General features: G+C 40.9%; 1 protein-coding gene across 1 annotated transcript in view; it reads right to left on the bottom strand.

Moving 5' to 3' along the window:
• Positions 1-3,117: 3,117 nt before the first annotated feature.
• hs6st1a (heparan sulfate 6-O-sulfotransferase 1a) overlaps positions 3,118-27,071 on the bottom strand; it is a 99,651-nt gene continuing 75,697 nt past the window's right edge. Inside the window, exons 2-4 of the mRNA XM_041812341.1 lie at positions 20,352-20,574; positions 14,439-14,687; positions 3,118-9,136 (exon numbers count right to left, since the gene is read on the bottom strand). Of these exons, the coding sequence (XP_041668275.1) occupies positions 8,810-9,136; positions 14,439-14,687; positions 20,352-20,574 (799 nt within the window). The 3' untranslated portion in view covers positions 3,118-8,809. The remainder of the gene's footprint in view (positions 9,137-14,438; positions 14,688-20,351; positions 20,575-27,071) is intronic.

Genomic DNA, 27,071 nt, shown 5'->3' with positions numbered 1-27,071 from the left:
GTTAATGGTGGCAAAAAAACATGGTGAAAATGGGTAAAAAGTGGCAAAAAGGGGTTAAAAGTGGCAAGAAAAGTGGGTAAAATGGGTTAGAACGGGAAAAAGTGTGGTTAAAAGTGACAAAAAAGTGGCAAAAATAGGGCATGAGTGGCAATGAATCGCAGGGGTGGCAAGAAATTGGGGCAGAAGTAGATCAGTCTGTAAGGACTTGGGCTATGAATCAAAGGGTTGCTGGTTTAAGTCCCAGTTGGAGTCGGATCATATCTGGACTTCGGCCTGGGGTGCCAATTCACTTCCTGAGTACTGTCAAAGTACCCCTGAGCAAGGCACTGAGCTCCCAACAGTGCTTTAGCAAGTGCAGCAAGGCCTTCACTCTGACAGCTCTCCATTAGGATCCATGGGAATCCTGTTTGTGCATGTTTGCATGTAACTCAGCCTGTGTGTGTGTTTAGGGATTAATAAAGTATGTCTTGAAAAGTGGTAAAAAAAATGGAAACATTTTTGAAAATGGATAAAAAGTGGCAAGCAGTCATAGAAATGGGCTAAAAGTGGCAGAAAAGTGCCAAATATAGGTTTGAAGTAGCAAAACAAAGTGGGTAAACTGGGTTACAAGTGGAGAAAAAGGGTTAAAAAGTGGCAAAAAGAGGGAAAAATTAGCAAAAGTTGGTTAGAATTGGCAAAAAGGTGTTGAAAGTGGTAACAGTGAAAGCAATCAAACCTAACAACACATTGCCACACTTCTCAGCTCCAAACTGAAGTAACTGTTAGCAACAATGCTAGCACTTATGCTACTGATCCCACACACATGCACTGATATCATCAATAAATCAAATCTAATGAGCAGGCCTGCTGGCAACACAAATGTGATCCCGGCTAATCGTCGTATTCTGTCGTCATGATTACACCCAAGTTCACAGGTCATTGGAGAGGTGGGCCAAAAAGTCTCTATCATGGCTTCAACAGGAGCGCTCAATGTTATGCTAGCTCTCTTGTGCCCTGAAAAGAAGACAAAATCAAAGAAGAAACAATTGTGGATTCATCTCTACATATGAAGAAGAGGAAAATATGGACTGGCTATGCTTGAAAGGACTTGAGGTATGAATTTAGCATGTCGGAAATATTAGCCCAGTTAGCCTAGCTATGCTAGCTTGGATATACTGTATGTAAACAGAAGATCACCTAGAAGGAGAAAAGACCAGGTGTGGGGAGCTATGTACAGCCACTGATAAATGATGCTATAAAGATAGGGAGCAAACACTCTCCTACTGGTGAGTGGGTGTCAAACTAGACAGAACATCAAACTGAATCCTGACATGCCAGTCTTGTGAAATCAGGGTCGCACTGTAAACATGTTGTTGACATGTCACACTGTAAAAGCGTTGGCTAAATTTTGTGGACTGATCTGGCCTTTACACCTACACCCACTAGATTCTACAAAGATTTTAAATAACTTTACAGGAATACTCAGACTTGTTCTTTACAGTCTATTTGGGTTTCTTAAAGTCATAAAGTGGCAGCAACATTAGATTTTGTCTGTTTCGTAACCAGATAAAATCTCTGGGAGCTTTAACATTTTGATAAAATAGGACACTGGAAGTCTGAAAAACACTGTTTACAAATGTTTTCACATTGTGCTGCTTATGTAGCCTAGTAGTTCAGTTTAAATGCTGCTTTCTTTGAAGCTAACGGGAAGAGTTCAAGTCCAGCCTCTGGCTCTTTTCCTACAAGGATTTTTAAAAAGCATGCAGCACATCTGAGTTAACACATTTTGGCTTGAACATCACTTGTTAAAAAAATGCTTGAATGGGAGCTTTCTTTTCTTTTTTTTTTTTTTTTTTGTCCATGATTATCTGTTGGATCCAGCACTCATTCAGTGATGTGCATGTCTTATTTTGATTTTTTCCTACCTCTTTCCCTTCTCCTTCCACTTTCCTGTCTCTCCAATAAAAGCCCTAAAATAAATATCTGAAAAAGAAACAGATCCACATTGTAAAACTGACAATGAAGGTTCAAGCCATGCCACAGTGACCGGTTCATGCGCCAACATGGCATCTCTCCAGAACTACAACAGGCCTGCTCTGATGGATGTAAAAGAAGCACTCTGTATGAATTTATCTGCAGGATTGCACCCTGAAAATAAACGCCAGAGCGTCTTTGTTTGCATGAAAGACACACGGGAGCTGCAGCCGGTTTGACCCCCTATTAATGGACTGGAGCCAGACCCTGAACAATCACAGACAGGCAGATTCCCACTGCAGGATCGAGCACTTTTTTTTCTCAATCTCTCACATGTTCACCCTTACAAAAGCTGCCCAGCCCTTTGCAGTATAGCCGAGTCATTATTGCGTTTTAAGTCCAGCTGCACTTGAAATGACAGCGACCCAGAGCTTTGGGGAGGATTAAAGACTGCGTTCAGTGTAAAATGGCACATAGCAGCTGGCAGAGAGGCTGCACAGCTCCCTCTCTTATTCTCTGTTCAGATGTCAGGCACAAAAACATCCTCTCTGTCCTCCTGTCTTACATAAAAAGCTCCCGTCTCTCTTACACCCTCGCCTCATCCCCCTTTAGCTGATTCCCTCTGCCTGTCTCTGTCCAGGTAAATTATTTCCTGCTCTGCTCAGAGGAGTCAAAGGTGAAGCTCAAAAGGCGGTCGATGAGGGAGAGGGCAAAAGCCTGCACTCTGCCTCTCCTTTGCATGATCAGCCAAGGACGAGGGATGATATTTATACCGGCCTGCAGACTCGAAACGCCTACCTGCCAGAGGAAGCGGAGCAAACTTGTGTGCATGTACGTGCGTTATGCAGGCCCTGAGTATCTGCAGATTGAATTAGAGCGTAGATCACTGTTGACAGGACAAGGAAGGGAGGAAGGGTTGGCAAAAGCTGCTTTATGGGGTCAGGGTCTTGCGGTAGAATGTCCTCTGGTTATGGATCACATAATCCCTGTGAAGGGCTCCTACGCAAGTTGTAAGAAATCAAAGTGTTTCTTGATGAAAATGTGCCTGCAAACATTAAAAAAAGTCAAGAGGGGAGATATTTTTCATGTCTGTATGTGTGATGATAAAGTGACAGCAGTGAAACATCAGAAATGATATGCAGTGACAACCACGACACAGTCAGGTCTGTAAAAATGAAATATTTTAATTGGTGGCTTGATGATTCATTTTTGCAATCATAAAGAAACAAACCCAGGATGATGCATACAGAAGGAGCCAGAGACAGACTGCACACCGATCCCCCCTCCCCCCCAAAAAACAAACAAGTCTCTATCACTCTTTAACACATCTTTAAAAAAAATAACAAAACAGGTTGATGTTAGCGACACCTGGGCTGCTTCACTGTCACAAAGGAAAACGCTGTTAAGACATCAGATATACATGATGATGAGACAGAAGAGTAGAGCTTTACAGCATTATTTCCTGGAATCATTTCAGTGAAAGGAGTTTTTTTTTTTGTCTTCCACACACAGGAGTCTGTTTGAGGACTGGAACGCTGAAAATAGAAAAAACACTCCCAAGCTGGAGATCAGTTTTGTATTAAACCAGATATTGGTTTGGAGACCAAACACGCTCTGAATCTGACTTTGGAAAAAAATGAAGCTGTGGGCAAAACGCCTGGAGGCTGCAGTGTTTTCAAGAACACAATGAAGGAGAAGTTAATACATAAAAAACAAGGGAGATCTCGCTTCCTATATCCATTTGCTCGACTTTGAAGGCTACACAAAAAGCAGCATATTGACTCTGGATGTATCCCAGAACCTTTCATCATCCCCTCCTTGTTCTCCCCTCCTTCCCTTCATGAATCATCCCTGATTCGAAAGGAGCTGATCAAAAACGAGAGACATGGGAGGATTCGGGGGTGATTAATGGAAATTTAACAAGGAGGCTGGTGGGTGGCTAAATTATTTGTTTCTCTTTCCTTTTAAATTCTAATAGAAATCAATCGTCAACATGCAGCATTTGATTTCTTAATACCAGGGAGGCATACTGGCATCCTCCCACTGCCCCCTGGATGACATCAAACCTGGACTACATTCAGTTTGATTGAATCTAGCTGTGACATGTCTACCCCCCCTCTCCTTTACATTCTCCTTTCATTAAACTTGGGTTTTCATAACATTTTATGGCACATAAATCTTTCTTGATCTCTTAAATTTCTGAATATGATGAGCTTAAATTCAAAGACATGGTAGAAACACTTTTAAAGATTACATCCTGCACCAACATTTCCTGGAACTGATGTTTGACAAATTGGAACAAGATGTGCAGCACATTTTATATTTCGCAAGACGCTTGCTTTAAATACAAGAAGCCGCAGTGCAGAATTGTTATTTTAAGAGGTGAAAACGTGATGCTATCAGACTGATCCTCTGAAAAAGAGTAGCCCTTACAGTCAATCAAGGGTATTAAGTTATCTGTCTTTTCATAATAAACCCTTATGGGCCGAGTAGAGATAGTCAAAGTTTAATTTGTGACATTATGGGCTTGACATATCTGGTAAAATCTGCAATTTTATTGCAACATCCAAGACCCCAGCACTCTGTATGTTACTCAGTGATTTCTTCACAAAGCATTCTCCATGTATGCTTCAGGGAAAATGTTATATTTTCCTTGAGGATTACATATGTAGTCAACATTAACCTGGAATAAAAGCAGCACTTATATCCACTATTTCCACACATTTTGTTTGCTGGAGTAGACTACTCAGGTCATTCCAGTGACTGTTACAATCTATGGAAATATTAGGTTTAAATGTTAGGAGTTGCCCGGGGTAAATATGTTATCTTCCCTGCCAGACAGCTGACACCTGAGAGGTCATGAACATTTCCTTTGAAGATACAAGCAGCTGCAGGATAACTGAGTTTTTTTCTAAGGTTTGTGCTGGGAATGCAGTCTGACAATCACAATGATAATGTATGTAGGTATGATGTTTGTCGTTTTAACCGGAGAAAGCTAGAAACCCTTTTCTCATAAGAAAATAAATTGTCCAATCAGAGATTAAGGCCATGTTTACATGACAATGGTTCAACTTGAAAACTGGAACCACTTTCTGAATTTTGGCTGTTTTCATCACAACCGTATTTTGGGTGCCTGAAAAAGTTTTGAAGATGCCATGTAGAACTAGCAACACAGCACTGCCTCCACTCTTTGCACATGTGCATTAGATGCCAGTTTCAGACTAGGTGCATGTTTGCTGCTTGTGTCTGCATCACAGCTTTCATACCAGATGGATGTGTTCTGCATGCTGCTACTGCCACAACCTCACGTCAAGTGACTTGGTTCATTTCACAACCTGACTGAGTGAGGGAGGTCTGGCTGCAGACTGTTCATCTGACAGCCGCTCTCACAGACCGTTCATCTGAGACGCTGAATATTTTTTGAATGTATTCAAAATAAAACTGGATTAAACTGCTGTTTAGGGTAAAGGTAACGATTAAACCAGACCTGAAACCTGTTTACAAAACATTTAATAAAGTCTAGTAAACAGTCTGCATAGCTTACGTGGCTACGTTAGCTGCATAGGTAACATAGCTACTGTAGCTACATAGCTAACATAGCTAAACTTAAGCTAACAGAGCGATTATGTGAGCTAGATTGCTACATTCTCTATGTAGCTATGTTAGCGTTAGCTACATCTGCTAAAGCTCCCATAGCTAAACCTCCTGTTACTAAAGCTAACTTAGCTACATTGGCTTATGTAGTAATGTAATTTTGCAGCTAGCATAGCCATATTAGCTTAAGAAAAAGCAAACAGAATTAAAATGAGCCACGGTTTGTGTAACTAGCTAAAAGAGCCACAAAGCCAAAACTTAGCTCACAAAGCTGCTACGTAAGCTAGGTAGCTACATGTGCTAAAGCTCTCATAGCTAAACCTCCCATTGCGAAAGCTTAATTAGCTACATTGGCTTATGTAGTAATGTTAATTATGTAGGCAGTATAGCCATGTTAGCTCTGGCAAAAGCTACGGGAATTAAAGCAAACCACTGTTCCTATAACTACTTCTAAAATAGGTCTATCTATAATGTAATCCCATTTTCTTATTCTCATTTTATGTTTTATTCATGAAATTTTTCTTAGTCTGTAATATTTGCATTGTGGTTATTTCATGAATGTAACTGCAAGACTGTGTTTAAGAATTTGAAAAAAGAAAAAAATCGTTCACTGGCAAACAACTGTCTTCTTTTAGAGATAGACAGCCCCTTAGATGAACGGTCTGTGAGAGTAGCGTACGATCTGCAACCAGACTGTCTCGAACTGAGGCTGTAAAGTTTTGCACAAGTAGCCACTGCACATCAGTTAAAGGCTGTTACATTCCTGCCAGAGCTTTCCAAACTGCTCTTTGCTGGATGTAAACATGAGAAGCTTAGCATTTAGCATGTAGGAACAGCACAGTATGGCAGTGTTTCTAACTGTTAAATAGAAACGAGGAAGGATGTAAGATGTTGGGGGTACACTCATGCATAACTACTCAACGAAGTGATGAGTAACCACACTGAGCATGATATTAATCTGCTAAGAGGAACAAAGGCTGGTGGAGCTAGTTGCTGACTTTAGCCATACTATACTCAGCACAGCACCATCACTTCATTTATCTTCTGACACAATGATGTGATGAATCTGACTGTTTCCTGAACTATTTCCCCACTTTAGACCAGTCCATTTAATGCAATTTTAATGCACGTTTAGACAAATAGGGAAATAGTGGCCTGGGAACATCTTTATAAATTTACTCAGTTCTTAGCTGCAACCCCACCTAGTTGTCCATCCATACAAACGTGCACATGCTAGCCATTTTGTATGGTTACATCTGCTGGCGTGGCATTCATACTGCAATGGTTTTAGTGTAGTTTTTGCAGACCTGTGTGCATGTTTTTCAAATAACTGTCGCCTGAATATGAAGCTTTTTTTGGAGGAATGATTCCGTTTTCAACGGATCGCGTTCATGCAAATATGGCCATGTTTTTACAACAAATTATTTGAACTCAAAATCAGAAAAAGCACAAAAATTCCTGATCGGTTGTTGGATTTGGTGCATCTTTTTTGCCATTGTCTTGTTAACCCATTTGTTTTATGCTAAAGACATGTCACCTACAGACTGTAAAAAACAAACTAGAACTTTTAGATAATCATAATAATACAGTCCTTTTATGTCCATGGGAAGAAGGGGAGAAAAACGGGGGATAAAAAGGTAAAGAACATTGCAGAAGGGAGTATTATTAGCTTGCATCACTGTGATGGTCACACTGCTGTGACATAATGTGAGACAGGCTTAGTCATCCCGCCGCTCACCACTGAAAAATGGCGAAAAATTATTGGTCATGGAACCTTTCACGCACAAAACTCTCTCATTCAGTCAGTCGTACTATTTACAAAGCCATACACACAAATACGCCAATCAAAGGCATACTGTACATACTATTTACACGCACACACGCACATTCACGCAGAGTAGTCAGAGAAATTACCATATATAATGTAATATCTGTTACGTTAACTATGATCCCAGTACATAGAGGCACTGCTACCTCACCCTGTGCTTCTTCAGGGTTTGCTCACATCAATGGCCTGCAGGTCACCGCTGCAGTGTGGGCACTTTAAGCAGGTGGGAAGGATGCTTGATCAAAAAATGTCAACAAAAAAACAAGGAAACGTAAAATACCACCCCTTGCATTAAGCATCCACACCACCATGGTGACCAGCAGTTCTTTGCTTGGAGCATTTTTCTGAGTTGAGGCTTCCAAAGCGCCCGCCGCTCACACACAAACACATACCGCACAGCTCCTGGCAACAACTCGCAGCAGACTCACTCCTCTCCCTGCCTTTGATTTCTTCACACCTATGCGATGATGTTGCGCTCTAATTGGCTGTTATTCTCAGCAGGAGCGAGACGCACAGTGAAAAAACAAGCAAAAAAAAGAAGGAGGAATAATGAGCGACAGGAGCTTTGGAAACTTTTAACAGAGAAACAAGTCACTTTGTCCCCCCACCCTTGAGATGCAAGGCTTCAGTAATGGCTATGGTCCATTTTACATCAATCCCACCAATCAGCTTTGACTTATAAAACCAATAAAAATAAAGAAATTAAAGGAATCACTTTCTTTTAGGCAGCAATATTGGTCTCAGTGTTATTACAATTCTGCTTTCAAAAAAGCACAAAGAAAAATACAAATCATAAAATGAGGATGACACCGTCAGTATTTCATGACCAGGCGTGTCTATGGGTGAAGTGACTGATTTTTTTAAGCAGAAAGCTTTATTACACATCTCAGTCCAACTTTTTGAATCACGTCTTTTGTTCAGTCAGCTTCAGTCTTTCATTAACTCACACTTTTTCTTTGTTCAGCCCAGCCACTAGCATACCTTTATAACTTTCGAATTTGAAATCGGAGCATCCAGGAAGTAGACTGGTCCTTTAGTGAAGATTAGAGGGAATTCACAGACTTATTTTTATTTTCTCATGCTCCATATGAGGCCACAGAGAACGAGAGGATACAGGAGGAGACGGGATAGAAATGCTCTATTTTCTCTCCTCTGCTCGGTCTGTAAAGACGATCAGAGAGAATCCAGAGAGGAGGGGAGATAAGGGCAAGCGGGTGCTAATAACAACCGGGCAAACCCCCATTATGTTAGCTGATGCGATTGAGCATGCCCAGGTCTACATAGCAACCACTTGGACTCTCGTTGCCACAGCCGAATGCTCAGTAAAGTCTGCTTGTTGGTCAATAATGTCTTTGATGCAGGCCTCACTCGTTCAGTATGTGTGAGTGTTTCACATTACATATGCATGTCCATGTGTTTGTTCTCGTTCTGCTGCTACCAGCGGTTGATGATCTGGTTCATGTAGTCCTCAGTGGGAAGTCTGCTTCCCGCCTCCTCCGTTCGTCCTCCTTCCTCACCCTCCTCCCGCTCCTCCCTCTCCCCCTCCCCGTCCTCCAGTGTGGATACGGCGCTCTGCCGGCTGTGAGAGGGCCACAGGTTGACGCCCAGGCCAAGGCCCTGGTGGCTCTGCTGCAGGTGGTTCTTGATGCGCTGCTGCCGCCTCTCCTGCTGCCGGGTGTACTGGTAGCGCTGCTGGAACAGGTCCCGGGCGTAGTCGTAGAGCTCCATGTCCAGCTCGTTCAGCTCCTCGATGCGCTGGATCTGGCAAGGAGGAGGCAGAGGAAATGTTAGAATGAAGAGGAAAGGTGAGAGACGGAGGATAAAGATGGAGTAAAGAGGAGGGAGAAGTTCAAAGATGTGACAAAAAAAAGTTGTAGATCAAAACTTAGAGAGTTAACTCCTGGGATGATAAACAAATGAGAGGGAAATATTCATCAAGCCCAGCAGCTGCTGATGCAATACAAAAAGAGCACAAAAAGGAACCTCTATTATATCTTAAAAGGAGTCTAAGATCACTCCTGGATGTTCAGCACCCCAAAGTTAACTTAAATAGTTCCTGAACCATGAAAGGGCACTTCAGCTGTATTAAGACAAACCCAGAGGCTGTATTGTGAGGAAAGGATTACTTCAGTTACCAATGAGAAGAGCTGAATTTATAAAGCTTTCTTTGACTGATTGAGTCCTGATTCTTGTCTCGTTTCTTTTTTACTTGAGCCTTTTATGTTTTTGCAAATGCTAAGGAAGGCAATCTGCTGATCCATTGCTGGTCTGTACGCTGCCACATCGCCAAGATTAAAAACTGAAAAGGACATTTTTGAGACCTGACTTTCTGTTTTTGTATGTCTTTTTTTGGGGTTGTGCACCTGAAGAGTCTTGCTGCCATGAGTGAGCTCTTATTCTACTATTTTGTTAGCCTAGCTTCATCTCTTGAGTGGTCTTCATCAGTCGTGGGGCTATGTTACACTGGAGGTATTTTTTCCACATGTGGGTTTCCCCTTCCCCATGATCAGGAATCTTCCAAGGAGCTGGTCACCTGGCTAACCGATCAGTCAGGAGAGAAGGACCTTAGAAAGAGAGGAGACCAAGACCCTAATGGTCACTCTTCAATTTTGGCTTTAATTTTAAATGTTATGTCTGAAGGAAACCAGGCACCACTCATCACCTGCCCATTAAATCCCAACAGTAAATTATCATGGTGGCAGCATCATGCTGTGGGGGTGTTTTTCAGCAGCAGGGACTGGGAGACTGGTCAGAGAGAGTACAGAGATATCCTCAATGAAAACCTGTTTTGCAGCACTTAGGACCTCAGGCTGGGCCAAAGGTTCACCTTCCAACAGGATAATGACCCTAAGAACACTGCCAAACAACACAGGAGTGGATCAGGGGGGTGACTGTGAATGTTCTAGAGGGGCCCAGCCAGAGCCCTGACCTGAACCCTATTGAACATCTCTGGAGAGACCTGAAAATGGCTGTCAATTGAAGGTCTCCATCCAACCTGTATGTGCTTGAAAGGATTTGCAAAGAAGAATGGCAGAAAACTCCTTTTTTCAGGTGTGCAAAACTTATGTCATATTCAAAAGACTGGAGGCTGCAATTGTTGCTTCACCTATTTACTAAGTAAAGCGTCTGAATTCTTATGTCAATGTGACATTTCAGTTTTTTATTTTAAATAAATTTGTAAAGAAACTACAATTCTGTTTTCTCTTTGTCATGATGGAGAACTGAGTGTAGATTAATGAGATAAAAAAAATAAATTTAAAGGACTGTAGCATCAGGCTGCAACATAACAAAACTGACAACTGGCATTACTATACTCTATCGCTGTATCAAGCATGCATCAGAATGTCCTTGTATCTGATCTAACTTTGGCAGATTACATGCTAATATAAAAACCTTTATGAGTGCTCCTAACAGACATGAAAAATGGACACACACAGATAAAAGGAACAAAAGCCAAGTCTTAATTTCCATGTCTTATAAAACCCAAAAGCCACACAGCTCTAATATTAGTCAGCCATCGTGTTGTGGTCGTTTCCAACTCCAGGTTGGCTACTCTCATTGTGCCAATTGTTTATATGTGAAAATGGAAAAAAGAGAAAGTCTTGACAGATTGCTCCCGTTTATAGAGTTCTTTTAAGGGAATCCCCAGTACCGTTAGGACCAAATTAGCCTCCATAGAGACATAACTGCCTTAGATGTCCATATGGACACGACTTCGGACAGTTCTCCCCTGAAAGCTGAAGCAACTTCCTGCCATCTGCTATTGCAGAGAAACACTGAAACGCTTTATTATATGAAATTAGCACAAAGCTTTAAAGGACTTCTACATGGAGCAGGAACAAAGCAAAAAAGTGTGCTGGCAATATGTGGAGCAAGATAACAGAAACGTGTTTGATGTTGGGGTTGTGCAATGCAGCTGGCTTTACTGGCGTGTATCATCTGCTGTGTGTGAATTTAACATGGAGGGGGAAATGTGTTTAATTAAGAGAATCCCTTTGAAATCCGCGATGGCGTGCTGGATATAATTTGTGGGCGATGTGTGTGACAACAGAGGGGAAGCGACGCGCCGCATCAGTGTTAAAGAATTAGAAAATGTTTGATCGGCAGCACAGGGGGACACCGGCACGAAGCCAGGAAGACGCTGCAAAGCTCACGTCACCAAAACAAAGTCTTAATGAATTAGAGAAAAGTTTGTGTATAATTCAGGAAGTCGTTTCTATCATAAATGACAACCTGAAGCCATGAGAGGATTCAAGCAGCTTTGCACTGAAGTGTAAAGTTAATATTCCTCTCATCTCCTGCTGTAATTATTTGACGTTTTTCTAATTAAATAAGGTCACATTTTCATACATCGCCTTTAGAAGTATTTCATTTGAAAGCTAATTTCAGAATCTATTTTTTCTGAAAATGCCACACGCAGCCTCCCTCCCTCTGCCAAACCTTTAAAACATGACATTTCTCTCTTTTTTGCGATAATAACCATCCGCCAAACTTTCCCCAGCCTCTGTCAGCGGGACACTTTTTATTTTCTCTCCTGCTGACTGGTTTTGATGTATAAATCACCCGTCTGCTGTGTACTGGAGGATATTTTTTCGCTGGGAAAAATTGAGCCTAAGAACTCCCACACTGGACCAATCAAAGTGTGAAGAACATGTTTGAAGCTGCTGATTTTTTTTTTTCTTTTTTCCACAACAACAGTCATCCCAACTCATTTCACAGCTATAACAGACTGCTGTGTTTCTCCATCTCTCCACTACTTCTCTGAGATTATTTTTCAGTTCCCTTTAAAAGATTTGTTATATTTTCCTCTCTGGGTATGAATGTGAAACTTCTGCTGGCTCGATTTTTAAGAGAGATGTTGGTCAGAAGAAAAAGTAAATGTTGGTAAAGGAGACAGTTTTTCATTTTTATTCTCTTCAAAAGAAATCTATACAAACTGGAGTTATACAACAGACCATCTTATTTACATTTAGTGCCATTGTAAGGACTGTTTTTCAAAGCTGGATGAGGAATTCACTTATAATAATATCATAATGTACCATTACAAGTTGAAATCCCTAAATTAAAAATTACATAAGAAAGGCACAAACTTCCAGATAATTGTGCCAGTTTTGTGTCAGATTCTCCCTTTGAACCAAAGTCAGCAAAGGCCCAATTATCGGACGGTTCTTGAGATCATCTAACCAGATTTTCCCGTGATTTGTTTGGGGTGATACTTTCCTCTTTGACCTGCTCTGAAGACGATCAGAGCCACTTCTAACTGAGATCATGAAAATTAAACATGTTTAAACATTACCCTTATGATCAGTTGGTGAAATAAGAACTTTCATTTGATAATTGGCAGGCCCACCCACAGAGCTGTCTGGGACCCTGACAAACCCTGAGAATGGGCCCTCTACACCTGTGATTTACTGAGGTCATTCAATAGTGTTGGATCAGTAGCTTTGGTGCTAGCATCTTAGCTAATAGTTACTTCATTTCAGAGCTGAAAAGGTGTGTCAGGCTAGTATTGGGTTCTGACGTTGAAATTTGAATTTGTGCTACCCATTCTGCAACATTAACGGCATGTGAAATTAGTAATGTTATTGTTTTTCAGATGTGTAATGTTACCTGGAAATACAGTTCCTCTTTTGTATTAGTACCATTCACACTGTGTTTTCACTGATAATCTGGTCTTGGCTCATTCACAAGTGAAGGTGTACACATGTAAATATGTAAATAATACTGGTAGTGCTAATGATATTTTGACATTTTTGCTACTTTTAAACCTCATTTTCCACTTCATTTTGCCACTTTCAACCTCTTTTTGCTGCTCTTTGCCATTGCTTGGTCATATTTATGCCGAAATTTGCCTCTTCTTTATGCCACTTTAAATCATGTTTGCTACTTTTTGCCATTATTCTCCACTTTAAACCTATTGTTTGCTGCTCTTTGCCCAATTTTGCCACTTCATTTTGCCACTTTCCGCCTATCTTTGCCATTGTTTGGCCACATTTTTGCCACTGTTAATTGTTACTTCGTCTCATGTTTGCTACTTTTTGCCATCGTTTTCCACATTTTTCCACTTTTAACCTATTTTTGTGTCTTTTTGCCACTTTTTTTTAAAAATCATTTTAATCAATTTCTGGCATTTTGCTGCTTTACAGTGCTTTATATTTACATATTTTAATCTCCAAATCACTCCGATAATCAGGATTAAGGTCAGTCCTGAAAGTCGTCCCTACATTTAAGGTGCAAAGTATCATGGGGAATAGGAATAAGGTAGATATGTTTGAATCAAAAAAGAAAAATCACAAAAACATGTTTTTTCTTTTTTAGTGGTCTGGTGGAGATGTAATAAAAATGGATGTTACAGCTCTAGGGATCCATTTGTGACTTTCCATTTTTTATCTGAACATAAAAACAATAGAAAAATGTCAACTTTTTTCATTTTATTTAGGAAAAAATGAGAGACAATAGATAAAGAGCAACAGAAAATAAAATAATTTTCAATTACTGTTTTTTTTGTTTTTTCATTTATCATTGAACTCTGTGCAGCAGCCATGGGCACATGTTTTACTCTCCTATTTTTAGACAGTAATTGGGAAACAGCTTGGTCCTTGATTTTGGATTTTTCATTTGAAAACTTTGGCCTACAGCCTTCAGCTACAGCTGTCTGAAATAAGAGGGACACTGGGGGGGGAGAAATCATCAATAACATGAGGTAAAGCACCAGTGTGTTGTTGTTGGACGGGTGAAATCATCTCTGTTTTTGAAAAAAAGAAAGAACAAGTCCCAAGAAAGTCCTCATACATTTCTGAGGGATGTAATTTATTCATGGAGAACACACTGCTGACCCCAGACAGTCAGTAAAAATCGCTGCTCCTCCTCATCCTCCAGGTTATCCCACCTTTATAAACAGTACGCCATGAGAGCTGTATTTTACTGAGGATCAAAGACAGTGAAACTATCTCGGCAGGGGCGTTTGGTTCATTGCCCCTGGCGCTCTTTTATTTTTTGTTGGACGTTTACTGCCTGACTTTAGGACAAAATCTAACAAACGTATAAAAGCCTTGGCACTGACCGTGGCATTGTCCAGGTCCACCCCTGCAGCCCTGGTGCTGTTGTACTGCATGAACGGCCTGATGAAGCGTAACCTGAAGGTGCGCTCAAACAAGAACTGGGTTTTCCTCTGGTACTCTGTGAGACCAAAGAAGGCCATGTCCCGTAAGTTCTTCTTTGCCGACTCCAGGAGCAGCTGGGCTCTTTTCTTCTCTGGAACCGTGGACATGTTGTAGCACCCAACCAGGCTCAGGTCCGCTAACATACGAACCTAAAGAGAAGAGGAGAGAGAAAGTGTTATAGAAACCTATGTTCATGCATGCATTCTCATATCTGGGCATCATCAAACACTTTCAGCTCTTTGTTCTTCATAAACCAAAGAAGTAGTTTGTTCCACAATGACAGATCACTGTACCACTGAGTGCACTCTGAAGCTGTTGTGTTACACTACAGGAGCAGTGATTGCATACTGATTTGGATTCATCTGAGCCTGCTGGTCCAGCAGCATGCCTCCAGTGTGCCAGTGTGTATGTGCCACATTTATAAGTCATGGGACCAGGAGTAATAACAGCCCGAGGCTCTGATGAGATAAGCCGGCTAACACGTTTAGGTGGGAGACTGAGATAGCATGAGAAAAGGAGGTGTGAATCTGAGGTGTTTGTTGCCAGCAGGCAAACTTCAGACTGTGTGGACACGTGTGCCAGAGAGAGGGAGAGAGCTTCTGCTCCTCTTAGCTGGTTTGTTCAAACTTTGGACGTTCACTGAGTCTCAATGAAGGAAATCTGATTAAACAGATGAAATACTGTTAAATACTGAAACATTAGGGTTTCGTGCCTGAATTTTTTTCTTCATTTCCTAGTAAATGGGCTCTCTTTAGGCTGATATTTACTCTCTGTGATATTTCCTCTTCACTATGAATGTTCCAGAGAAGTATCGAGGGGATAAAGTGATCTCCCCCCTGTTCTAGCTTCAGATGTCCTAACAGAGATGAGAACAGGATCAGCAGAACCAGGAGGGGAAAACAGTGCTGCTGTGTGGAGCTCCCTTGCTCTCTCGTGCTCCTGCAATGCTGTAATGCAATGTGAACTAACAAACAGGTGCTGTTTCTCATTAATTACTTAAACTGTGGCAGCCTGACGTAGTCTAATCCAGTGTTTCCCACACTTTTTTTCTGGTGACCCACTCGTTACAAGGTACGAGCCATCGAGCTCAGTCTGATCCTAACCTGGGTCTCCAGTGGCTGTCTGGAAAGTGCATTTATTTTTATTAGCCAAGCATCAATTACTGCAGGAGCATATCTAGGGATTTTTGCCCCCCAGAAAGAATATTACACAGGGCCCCCCTTAACTGGCTAGCTTAGAAACAAATGTGTCATTTTTTACAAACATCTATTCATTTCAATGTATTTTTAAACTATAATTACCCCATTTATGAGAAATATTTTTTACTTATGGTCATATTAAATTGTACTACACCATCTGGACATTTTGAAGGGAGAATATTTTACTCTATTTGATACAAATTTCCGTCTGTTAACCAATTCATTTAGTTGCTTTTGATTCTATAATGACATTAATTACTAAGAAAAAATAAATAAAAACAAGTTTCATTGCAGGATTCTCAAGGGGTCCTCCCTACTGTGGGCCCAGGTAATCTGAACCCTTTATCCCCCCTGTGCTACACCCATGAATTACTGTGATTGAGCTCTTTTGCCATCCCATGCCCGGTAGAGTCTTTTTGTGGAGAGGGTGGGTGTTATAGGGTAGAGCCCCCTGTGGCTATAATGTTTACTGCAGTCATAAATGACGTATTGAGAACTGCAGCAAAGAAATTCTGAAAACTCACTTGGCAAATCAAAAATAATCTCCCGTGACCCGGATGTGAGTCCAGACCCAGACTTTTGGAATGGGTGGTCTAATCTATTCTGCTGTAGTCTTAATTACCCTACTGACACCACGCTTATACAAGGACGATTGACGGCTGACCTGCTTGGTGGGGATTCCAGTGGCTCACAAACAAACTAGGGATGCATGCAGTTAGCCGGCTACACGGCTAAATTCAGACCTCTTTAAAGTCTGCACCAGTATTATGCATTGATTTAACTTATTCTTAATACTATTTTATCAGTTTAGGCCCAAATCTAAAGTGTAACGTAGCCGCCTACTACTGGTAGCCCCTGTTGCTGTTCTTAATTACTACTGCTGCTGTATCCTCTTTAATTCACAGTAAAACACAGTGACCAGATAGCACAGATGGCATCTTGTAGGAACAGGTTTTGCAATATTCTGATCTAGAAAATAGGGATAAAGTTGTCCATTATATTTTTTATTTTTATTTAGTTATCCGTTTATGCTCACATATAACTGGAAACGCAGGTAAGTGGATGTTAACGTCCATCAGGACTGATGGCCAGTTGTGCAAGCACTGCTAATGTTAGACACATTCTGCAAACCAACTTTGCATCGTTATAGTGTGAAGCTGGTTTACAGAATGAGTTTACTTGTCTTAAGACTTGCTGGCTCAACACAATTATAATTTGCAGTAACTGGATGTGAAATTATTTACCAGGAAACATCCCTAGAACACAGCAGGGAGAAATGCTGTGTGGTCTGGGTGCATTTATATTTAATTTAAGTAATATACTGGTACTATTCTGGTAATGCACTGTGAAAAACACCCTGTGTTAATGTTAGACCGTGTGCTGCTGCTTTAAGACTTTTGCACATAAGGCCGAGAAGCCCAAAAGCAAAAGTTGAATGTCTGAAGGTCTGTGGGCAGCCTCCCACTCTGCACCATCCCTTTGAACGCCTTCAGTTCAGCGCTCTGTAACCAGTCAATGTGACAACCCTGCAGCACTGCACATCTTTAAAGTCTCCAGTCTACACATTTTGTATCCTGCTAAAAGTCAACTATTCTAAATATCAGCCAAAAAGAGAAGACATTCGTTAGACTGGCGTTTTGTCAATCAAAAATCTGCACTTCATATTTTCATATTTTGTTAGCTCTGTCTGTGCACTCAGAGTAATGAAGGGGTAATTGGAAAGCAAAAATTACACTTAAAATGACCCCTCAGTGATCATGGTTCAAGAGGTTGCTAAGGGTGCCTCATTATATGCAGACTTCTCATTCCCTTTACAACAAATGAAAATGCTAATTAGAACTAAATGAAGAAGCTTCCAGCTGGAACAAAATGTGTTTTTATTGTTGTTTCCCACATGCACAATAAAAAAAACATAATCCCAAAATTTCAAGCTGAGCTGCATGTGTGAGTGTGAGGTGATGACACTGACATTGCATGGCTAGTGAGCGACCAGTCATCACTGAGCAGGTAGTGGAGCTGCCTCATGTTCTCTCCTGCTTGTTAGTACTACTCATTAGTTAATACTGTGAGTATCCTCTAATTACACAAAGCTTTGATATAGGGGCACATGCTGTTACCAAAGCCATGGGTGTTGTTGCTTTGTTTGACATTTACAATCACATCCAGCCTCCCCTCTCCCACCTGACAGCGAAAGTCTCCAACTATAAAGCCCTTTTAACACAGGCATTCCTGAAATTTTCTAGAAACATCAGGACATTTTCCAGGTAAATTTCAGGGAAGCCTACCCAGGAAATTTCCTGACTTGCTTTCACACTTGTACTTAACAGCAGGAAGTTTTCCTGCAGTTTGCCTGTCAGGTAATGAAGAGGGAAACTGACACGCCATAGAGTGTTAATTTGGAAAAATACCAAGTTTGGGTGTAAGCTTGTGCACATAAAAAAATAAATAAAAAAACAAACAAATACTCATAGCTTTATGTTTAACCCCCAAATCTCATTTGACAGACAAAATTCAGGATCATATTTTGTATCATAACCACGCCTGTGCACAGATTTGTCTGGGCCCTGATAAACCCAGAGAATATCAGTGCATGTGTGTTGGATCAGTAATATTGGTGCTAGCATCCTGGCTAACAGTTACTTCATTTTGGAACTGAAGAGTGTGTTAAGTATTGTTGGGTTCTGATGCTGAAAATAATACATTTGAGCTACTTTTAAATAAGTTTTTTCCCATCCATTATTGCCACATCTTTTTGCCACTTTTAACCCCATTTTTGCTGCTTTTAGCAATTTCAGCTGCCTTTCACCTTTTTTGCTGCTATAGACACCTTTTTAGGCCATTTTTTTCCCTCTAGTTTTTGCCCTTTTTCACCCTTTCTGCTATTTTTAACCACTTTTTGCCAATATTTGCCATTTTTTGCCCCATTCCTTTATTTTCTGCCCCTTTTTGCCCATTTCTGAAACATCTTTTCACAACTTTTGCCTATTTTAGCTGTCTTTGCCCATTTTGCAGCTTTTAACCCATGTTTCCCGCTTTTCAGTCTTTTTTTTTTTGTCAATTTTTACCACTTTTTGCCCAGTTATTTGCCAATTTTTGTTACTCTGTACCACTTTATGACCATCGATGCCACGTTTTTCCTGCTTTTTGCCCATTTTAACCACTTAACCCATTTTTGCCACTTCTCTCACTTTTTCGCCACTTATATTATCATACCACCATAATCCATTTTTGCTGAATTTTGCTTTAGCCGCCTTTACCACTTTTTGCCCACTTTTGCCACATTTTGATGTTTTTCTGCAATTTAAAGGGGACATATTATACAAAAATCACTTTTTCAGGCTTTTCTAACAAAAATATGTGCCCCTGGCCTGTCCACAATCCCCTAAAATACCCTCCATCCCCTTCTCCACCTTTCAGAAAATGTGAGCTGAAACAAGCCCTTCTCAGATTTTACCCTCATGATGTCACTTGGGGAGTAAGCACCCACCCCTAGGTCGCAAAAAATCCTACACTGGAGGGATTTTTTTAGCAACAAACTTCACAGGTATGTTTTGGGGACCTCTGAGAACAATATAAACTTGTCTTAAAAAGGTAAAATATGTCCCCTTTAAGACACTTTTTGGAATGTATTTTCCCCAGTTATATCCTGTTTTTGCCCTTTTTTTACCCATTTCTGCCATATCATTTTACCACTTTTTGCCCGTATTTGCATTTTATTGGCCCATTTTTTCATTTTCTGCCACGTTTCCCCATTTCTGCAACATCTTTTGCAACCTTTGCCTACTTTAGCTGTCGTTACCCATTTTACAGCTTTTAACCAATTTTTTTCAGTTTTTCCAGTCATCTTTTTGGTTAATTTTTGCCACTTTAGTGCCCATTTTTGCCCACTGATGCCACTTGTTTTGTTGCTTTTTGCCCATTTTGCCCACTTAACCCATTTTAGCTGCTTTTCCCCCATTTTGCAACTTTTTGCCCATTTCTGCAACTATTTTTTAACACCTTTTGCCCAATTTTTGTCACTGTACCCATTTTTGCCCCTTTCTGACCATTCTCATATGTTTTTGGACAACTTTTTGCCCATTTGTCCTACTTGTTTGTCCATTTATGCTGCTTTTCACACATTTTAGTCACTTTTAACCCATTTATGCAATTTTCTTCCATATTTGAATCAACTCTTGCCACTTTTTATCCTTCTTGTCTCTTTCCACAATTATTCTATTCTTTTCCAGAAAGGTTGTCTCAGTTTTTATTGCTTTATTATCTGACATCCTGATGTTTGTGCACATCATGGCTTAGCTCTTAAGTCTGACATTACATTCCAAATGGTTCCAGTGTGCCCATCCACATCATTAACATCACTAAAAGGTATCAAAAGGTAATGTGATCTATGAAAGGGGGTTTACATTTTGAAAAAAAGTAGTCTGTACTACAGCTAAAAAAAAAAAAAAAAAAAAAATGATAAGAGTGGTTATTATTCAGGTTAAAAATATTTTATTATCACAGCTTAACTTTACAATGGACCATGATTTCGCTGACCTCCATGGGCCCCCCATTTGGCTGGGCCCCAGATAGCCAGCCCCCCCCCCCCCCATATTGGCAGCTTCATCTTAGTACCTGTCTGTTGTTGGCCAGATTGTAGGGACAGTCCATGAACTGCTGCAAGGTACAGCCTGACCAGTCAGAGCCCTCGTAGCAGGATGGCAGTTCCTCGGGCGTTGGGGTCCGTCCATCACACATGTGCAGGGAGGTTTTCCACGTGGCTCCGCGCTGAACATGCCGCCACTCGCTTAGGTATCGAGACACCGGGTCCCTCAGCAGAGTGATGTAGTAAAACTTTCTGTTGACGAGAAAAAACAAAAAGCACATGAATAAACTTGCTTGGAAATGTGCTTGTGATGATTGATGAATATAAACCGAATACATAAAGGAGGTAAAAGTATTTCACAGAGCCTGTAAAAACAGCTCCATGTGTTGATTCAAACTCGTTCTTTTCCTTTGGGAGTGAGTCATTTCTTTACTTTTGGATCAGATGAAATAGCATTCAAGTGTGCAATGAATGTAGTTCCCTAGATGCCCATGTGGTGTCACTGTTTACAATGTTTCCTGCAGCCTTTCGTGCTTCATCTTCAGCAGGAGAAGGCTACAGATGAAGGTGGCTGTCATGCCTAAATCCATATTATTTGCATTTACTAGAAGCAGCCGTTTGATGCACAGAGAGAGAGTTAAACTACAAGAAAGCAGAAGGAGGAAAAAAAAGGTAAAAGGGAAGGAGCTGTTGTGTCGGGAAGAGGATCAGGTCAATGTTCAGTCCATGCTGTGCAGGAAGGGAAACTGCTGGCACAAGCACATCTCACTGCAACACACATCCCCACGCTGCAAACATCCTTATGTCTCAAACACACGCAGATCTTCTCCTGCTTCAGAGAGATGACTCATCCTGTGTCTGATCTGTGTCGGGACTCTTTCTGTGGTGTGAAACATAATGGTGCATATAACAGTTAAGCGTTTCTCCAAGGGGGGACACTCCCACCAGAGCGGAGACCTTTCCGGGCCTTCACACTCCGGCTAATTACTGCAGTCTAATCAATCAACACATCCTCATTAGCCACACACGCATGCAACGCCTGGGTGTTTTTCTGCGACTACGTGCCTGCAGTGTCTCCTAGAGCGATGGTATGGATTCGTCTGGGATACAAACACATGCCGGCGGTTGAAAACTAACACACACGGCGCCCTCCGCCTCTCCTGGGCTTGCATCACGTCAGAGGAATGTTTGCAGAGAGAATTTTTGTGTGCTGACAGGACTCCAAGAAATCGCCGCCTCACATAAACAGCATCTCTCTGCTTCCATCACTAAATCTTTGGCTGTGCACTACAAAGCTTCACCAGAGAGAAAGAGAGAGAGAGAGAGAGAGAGGGAGAGAGAGGAAGAGAGAGGAGGGTGCCGGGTGGACACAAAGCCCTGAGTGTCACAGTAGCAGTGTGTGGATTATTAAAAAAGAAGTGGCTAAACTCCCCCAGAAATCCAGCTGCACCAGGAAGATTCTGCACAACAAAACAGACACATTTAAAATAGAGCAACAGCTGAGGGATGGAGCCCAACAATAAAACTCTAAATCCAGCAAATAGATCATGAGCAATAAAACAAACCAAACCCCCCATGTCCAAAAGAAAAAACTGATTTCATCTAAAAGGGATCCAGCAAAACAAAACAACCACACCCTGAGTTTATCTGCAGCACTGAGAGATCTCTGCAAATGAATCAAATGGAGAAGCAGCAGGGGGATAACGGACAATGAGACGACTAAACCCTAAATCCAGTGGCAGCTGGGAGATCCCAGGCAACGAACCAAACAGACCCTCAGTCCTGGGGCATGTGTAGAGGGAGGGGAGGTGGGGATCATGGCTAGAGAAACAAGTATCTAAACAGTAAATCCCATCAACTTAAACCCCAAATCTCATCCTGGATCTAATCAAACGCAGAGGAAGGCAGATCATAGGGCAGGAAATTAAGACTCTGTCTGCTTATACAGAGCCCTTATTTTGAAAATGTGGTGTATCTAATACATTTATTCCTGACAAATAGAAGAAAAAACTATAAAAATTCCCGCAACCCCTAACGGGATAAGTGGTGTAGAAACTGGATGGATGGCTACTTTTAATCAGATAAACTCAATGTAAATTCCTTTACAAATCCATTTTCACATATATCTTTAAAGTGAATGATACTGAGTAATATTAAAAGGTGCAAAATTAATCTTATTCTCTTGTTTAAAGTAAAAGGTTTGCATGAAAATTATCAACAGCATTTGGTAAATGCATATTAAACGACTTAATATCCAAGAATAATTAAAGGATTAGCTGGGTTTTTCCCTTTTTCTTAATTTATAGGATTTATAGGTAAAACATTTTGATAAATAATGCTACAAATTGAAATTCAACAGCTTTATCACCTTCTTCTCTCTATCCTTCCCTCACTCACATCTCTGATTTAATGGGAAATAAACCTCAGATCGTCCTATTAGGATTTTAAATCTGAGCTGAATGTGACCACTAGCTTCTTGTGTCATTCAAAACAGTTTTACATCGATTCAAACTCACAGAACTTAAAGGGAACATACTCATCAAACTCAGAATTTCAGAGTTTAAAACTTCATATCTTTACAAGAAAAGAAATGAGAATCTCCATGTTTAAAAGTTTAAATTTTGACACTAGAAGCTACAAAACTTCAAATATTTAAAATCGTGAATTGACAGCAAAGCAAAGTAAAGATTTTACAAAAATCAAACTGAAAATACTGGTTGGATTTTCAACTTCTTGACTTTATAGTCTCAACAAGCTAAGCTTTTCTTAAATATAAGTAGGGTGGGCCCTAAGGAAAAAAGGTTGGGAACCACAGCTTTACAGAAGCATCCCCACAGCATAATGCTGCCACCACTAGTATGCAATAGGTAGTGATGGGTTGCTCGTGAACGAGTCGGTTCAAAGAGTCGGCTCTTTTACATGAACAACAAGAGTCAGATCCCGTTTGAGAGCCGTTTTGTATTGTTATAACTATTAATATTACTTTTATACAGATTGTGTGTGTCTGCGTGTTATTTGATTGATTAGTAGGGATGATCTTTTATCCTCTACCACAGGCGCACCATGCATTAAGGACTCATGTTTGATGGTGTAACATTAATGTTTTTATGTAAGGTGTGTCATACATCCCAGCCAGTGAGCAGATTTCACCTGATCCACAAAATGTCTTGGGGAGACAGCAGATTTTGAAAAATAATTACATGATATTTTCAGCAATTTTAAAAATTGAGCACAGTTGGGGTAAAATACCTGTCGAAATATCAATCATATGTTATCAGTCATATTGCTGAATTGGCAGGTGAAATGAAGCCAAACTGGTACCTGAATGAAGAGCCAAAAGAGCAGGCTCTTTGGGCTGAGCTGAGCCAAATGAAAAAAAGGCGAAATTCCCATCACTAGCAATAGGGCTACTCAATTATTAGTAAATATCCTGACCACAATTATCTTGATTGATAGTGAGATCAACATTATTAAGCTTGATTGTTCTTTGATTAAATCTGCTTCAGTGAAAGTTATTAAGTTATTTTGCATTGCTCCAGGTCTAACTAGTTTAGTTCAGACCTAAAAATTCAGTCCTTAAAATAGACCATTTAAACTTTCAGGATGAACAAATTAACAAATATTATGCCCCTAAAACAGACTTTAAATTGTAAGAAATGATGATGATAAAGTAAAAGACCACAGCTGACATAGGTCTGTTGTCCACTTATTTGTTCGTAAAGCCCATATTTACAGCTGATAAAGGCAGATTTCTACAGCCAGATTATCAGTTGTAGATATCAGTAGAAATGTTCACATCTGTCAATTCTGATATCACGCGTTAATATTTTGCATCCCTAAAACGTATAAAAATAATAATAAATCTGAAAAACAAAAAATGCAAAAGAGGAGAGCTGAACTGGAGCCTGCAGGAGAGCCGGGCCACATTATGGAGATTCCTCTGATGACATTATCAGGATTCCTAACACTCCCCAGAGTGCAGCGTTTGTGTGCTCCAGAGTGAGACCATGCCTATTAAATCAGTGATGACATTTCCCCCTTTTGGCTTCCATGCTGCTGAAAAAACACCAGAGACGAAGAAGGGAAAGAAAGAGCGAAAAAGAAAGAGAAAGAGAGGAAGAGAGAGAGAGAGGAAGAGGAGGGGGCGGAAGAGAATTTCAATTAGTTTTCTAATACTGTGAAAGCAGTGAGGGCCCCGAGCCCAAGTGATTTATCAAAGTTATGGCTCCGGCTATAATGAAGGCTCAGGCATATTACCAGGCTAAATAAATAAATAACACGCACATAAATACACACCAACACGCTCTCACACCAACACAGTGTACATGCAAAAACCCAAATAAATGATCTTAAACGGCATGCCTGCCTGTCGTGTTTGCTGGGTCAGGCAGACTGCAGAAGTGGTGCCTTGGAGACTTTCTTGCCTTAAAGCCTAATGATGTCTGGCCGTGTACTCAGATCCCTGGGTAATGGTGTTTCTACCCACACACACATGGCTGTTTACTTACTAAGCAGCTCGTCCACTCCCTTAAACACACACCGACAGATTCCCTCTGCCTCTGAGGCGACAGCAGATTCTTTTTTTTCACAGGTGATGCCGCTCATATTTGAAGCGTTCTCGCACTTGTCAAATTAACTTCAAAGCTAATACGCGGCGCTCAATCTCTCACTGACGTGATTTCAGCACATCATCCTCCGGCTGAGTGCAGGAATCTGCAGCTCTTTCAGACTGTGTTTTTTTCTTCTAAAACCTCCTCCTGTACGTCTTTACTTTTGTTATCTCCAACAAATGGAAGAATGTGTCTAACACGCTCCCTAAATACAACCCAAACTGCACTAATCAGGTGTCAAACATGTTAACTTATCAGTGAGATCCTGCCCGCGTGAAGAGACGGCTGATAAAAAAGATGAGTGTTTGCCAATGAAAGGTGTGATGACGCTGCTGTCTGGCCCACTGTGAGAGTCAGACTGAACAAGGGCACTTGTTGTCTTTTAAATCTCACTTTCCCATCCATTTATTTTCTTCTACTGAGGCTGAATTCAAAGTGAGGCTGTGAGATCAGGATGAAGTCATACAGCACGAGCTGTCTGGATAGGTAGAAAAAGGGAGACATCACGCTGCTAATAAGTTCAGAAAATAAGGTGTTTTTAATGACCTTTCCTGCCTTTCCTGTGCCTACAAGAAAAGCCTAAGGCAGGGAGTGAAGCAGCAAAAAAACCCAGAGCAGAGCAGGCATCAGTGACAACAGAATGACACTGATTGAGTCGCATAAAGGAGGAGCTGGGGTGGGGGAGGGTTGCAACAAGCAGCTTGCAGAGGAGGCAGCACAGCGCTCACTCTGCTCAGCCAGAGCAGTTGAAGGCCCCGTTTACACGACGTTTTTGCGTGGAAACGCAAAAGTTTTTTAATGTTTTGGCTGTCCGTTTACACGGCAACAGCGTTTTGGTGCCTGAAAACGTAACTTTTGGAAACGGGCTCCAGTGGAAGTTTTTCAAAACGCCCCGTCTCTGTCTCTGTGTAAACAGGGAAACCGGCACTTTATGAAAATGGACATGCGCACTGTGGCTGCAGTAAATATCCATGCGCGAGCAGGCTTATAACACATGAGCGGACGGGAAGCCCAGCACAAAACAAAGATGGCCGACACCAGTGTACTGTTCGTGCTCCTCACTCTTTGAATTTAACTGTACTTCTCCAACAAAGTGTTGATTTACTTCACCATCACTTGGATCAGCGGAGACATATTTCTTGCCTGCACCAGATTCTGACTCAACCTATACGCCGTCGAAGGGCAGCCCGAAGATGATATTGGATTTTGGTTCATTGCAAAATCACACCGCCATCTACTGGCCTGGCATGTATACCACATCGTTTTTGGTGTTTCCCACAGTCTCGTGTGAACAGAGATCGTTTTGAAAACGTTGCCGTCTGAATGTGGAACTTTTTGAATACGGAAAACGAAGCAAAAAGTTGTCAAATAAACGGGGCCTAAATATGGCAGTGGAGTACAATAAGCCAATTGATGTGCTTAGAGCAAATTAGCAGGCTGTCAGCTGATGCAAGCTTGCGCGAGATCAGCTAATCTAACTCTATACCTTGATTTGTGGGCTTTTGTGCTTAAAAAAAGCAGGTTTGCAAACATCTTGTACAAATAGAAAAATATTTAATGATTTTTCGGGGGATTTCTTTGTGTATAAAGTGCAGAAAACACATTTTGATCTTGTGGCACTGAAAAATACACTTTTATATTAGATAATATGAACCACCTGAGATGTATAAGAACAAAACCAATACGTTAACCTTAATTCTCTGTCATTCACCACATCATTTCAACAAGTAGCCTGAATAAAACTGATATGGAGTGTAATGAAAAGCCTAGTCTTTGACATATGATGGTAAAAATAGTGAGGAGTATAAAAAGGAACCAAAAACTGCTGCAGGTTTCAGTAAACAATAAGACTTCCTCTCCTCTTTCTCTATCTTCATCACTGTAACTGAGTTCAAACTGAAGCTGTTGAATCTACAAGCTGACTAAAAGTAAAAGAAGCACATCTTTTCCTGTCAAACATGTCCTCTTCATTTAAAGACCTGTCTTCCACTTCCTTTTCTCACCCTCTCTGGTGCATACCCGCCTGTTTACACATGTTGTGAAAAAGTGAGAATGAAACACTCGTGAGACTTTCTCACCTTGCCAAAAGCTCAATTATCGAAGGAAACACTCGGGTTTTTGTGCAACAGTTGAAAAATT

This window comes from Cheilinus undulatus, linkage group 18 (genome assembly GCF_018320785.1).
Source record: "Cheilinus undulatus linkage group 18, ASM1832078v1, whole genome shotgun sequence".
In the NCBI taxonomy this organism is placed as follows: Eukaryota; Metazoa; Chordata; class Actinopteri; order Labriformes; family Labridae; genus Cheilinus; species Cheilinus undulatus.
This window is presented reverse-complemented; position numbering and strand designations above follow the sequence as displayed.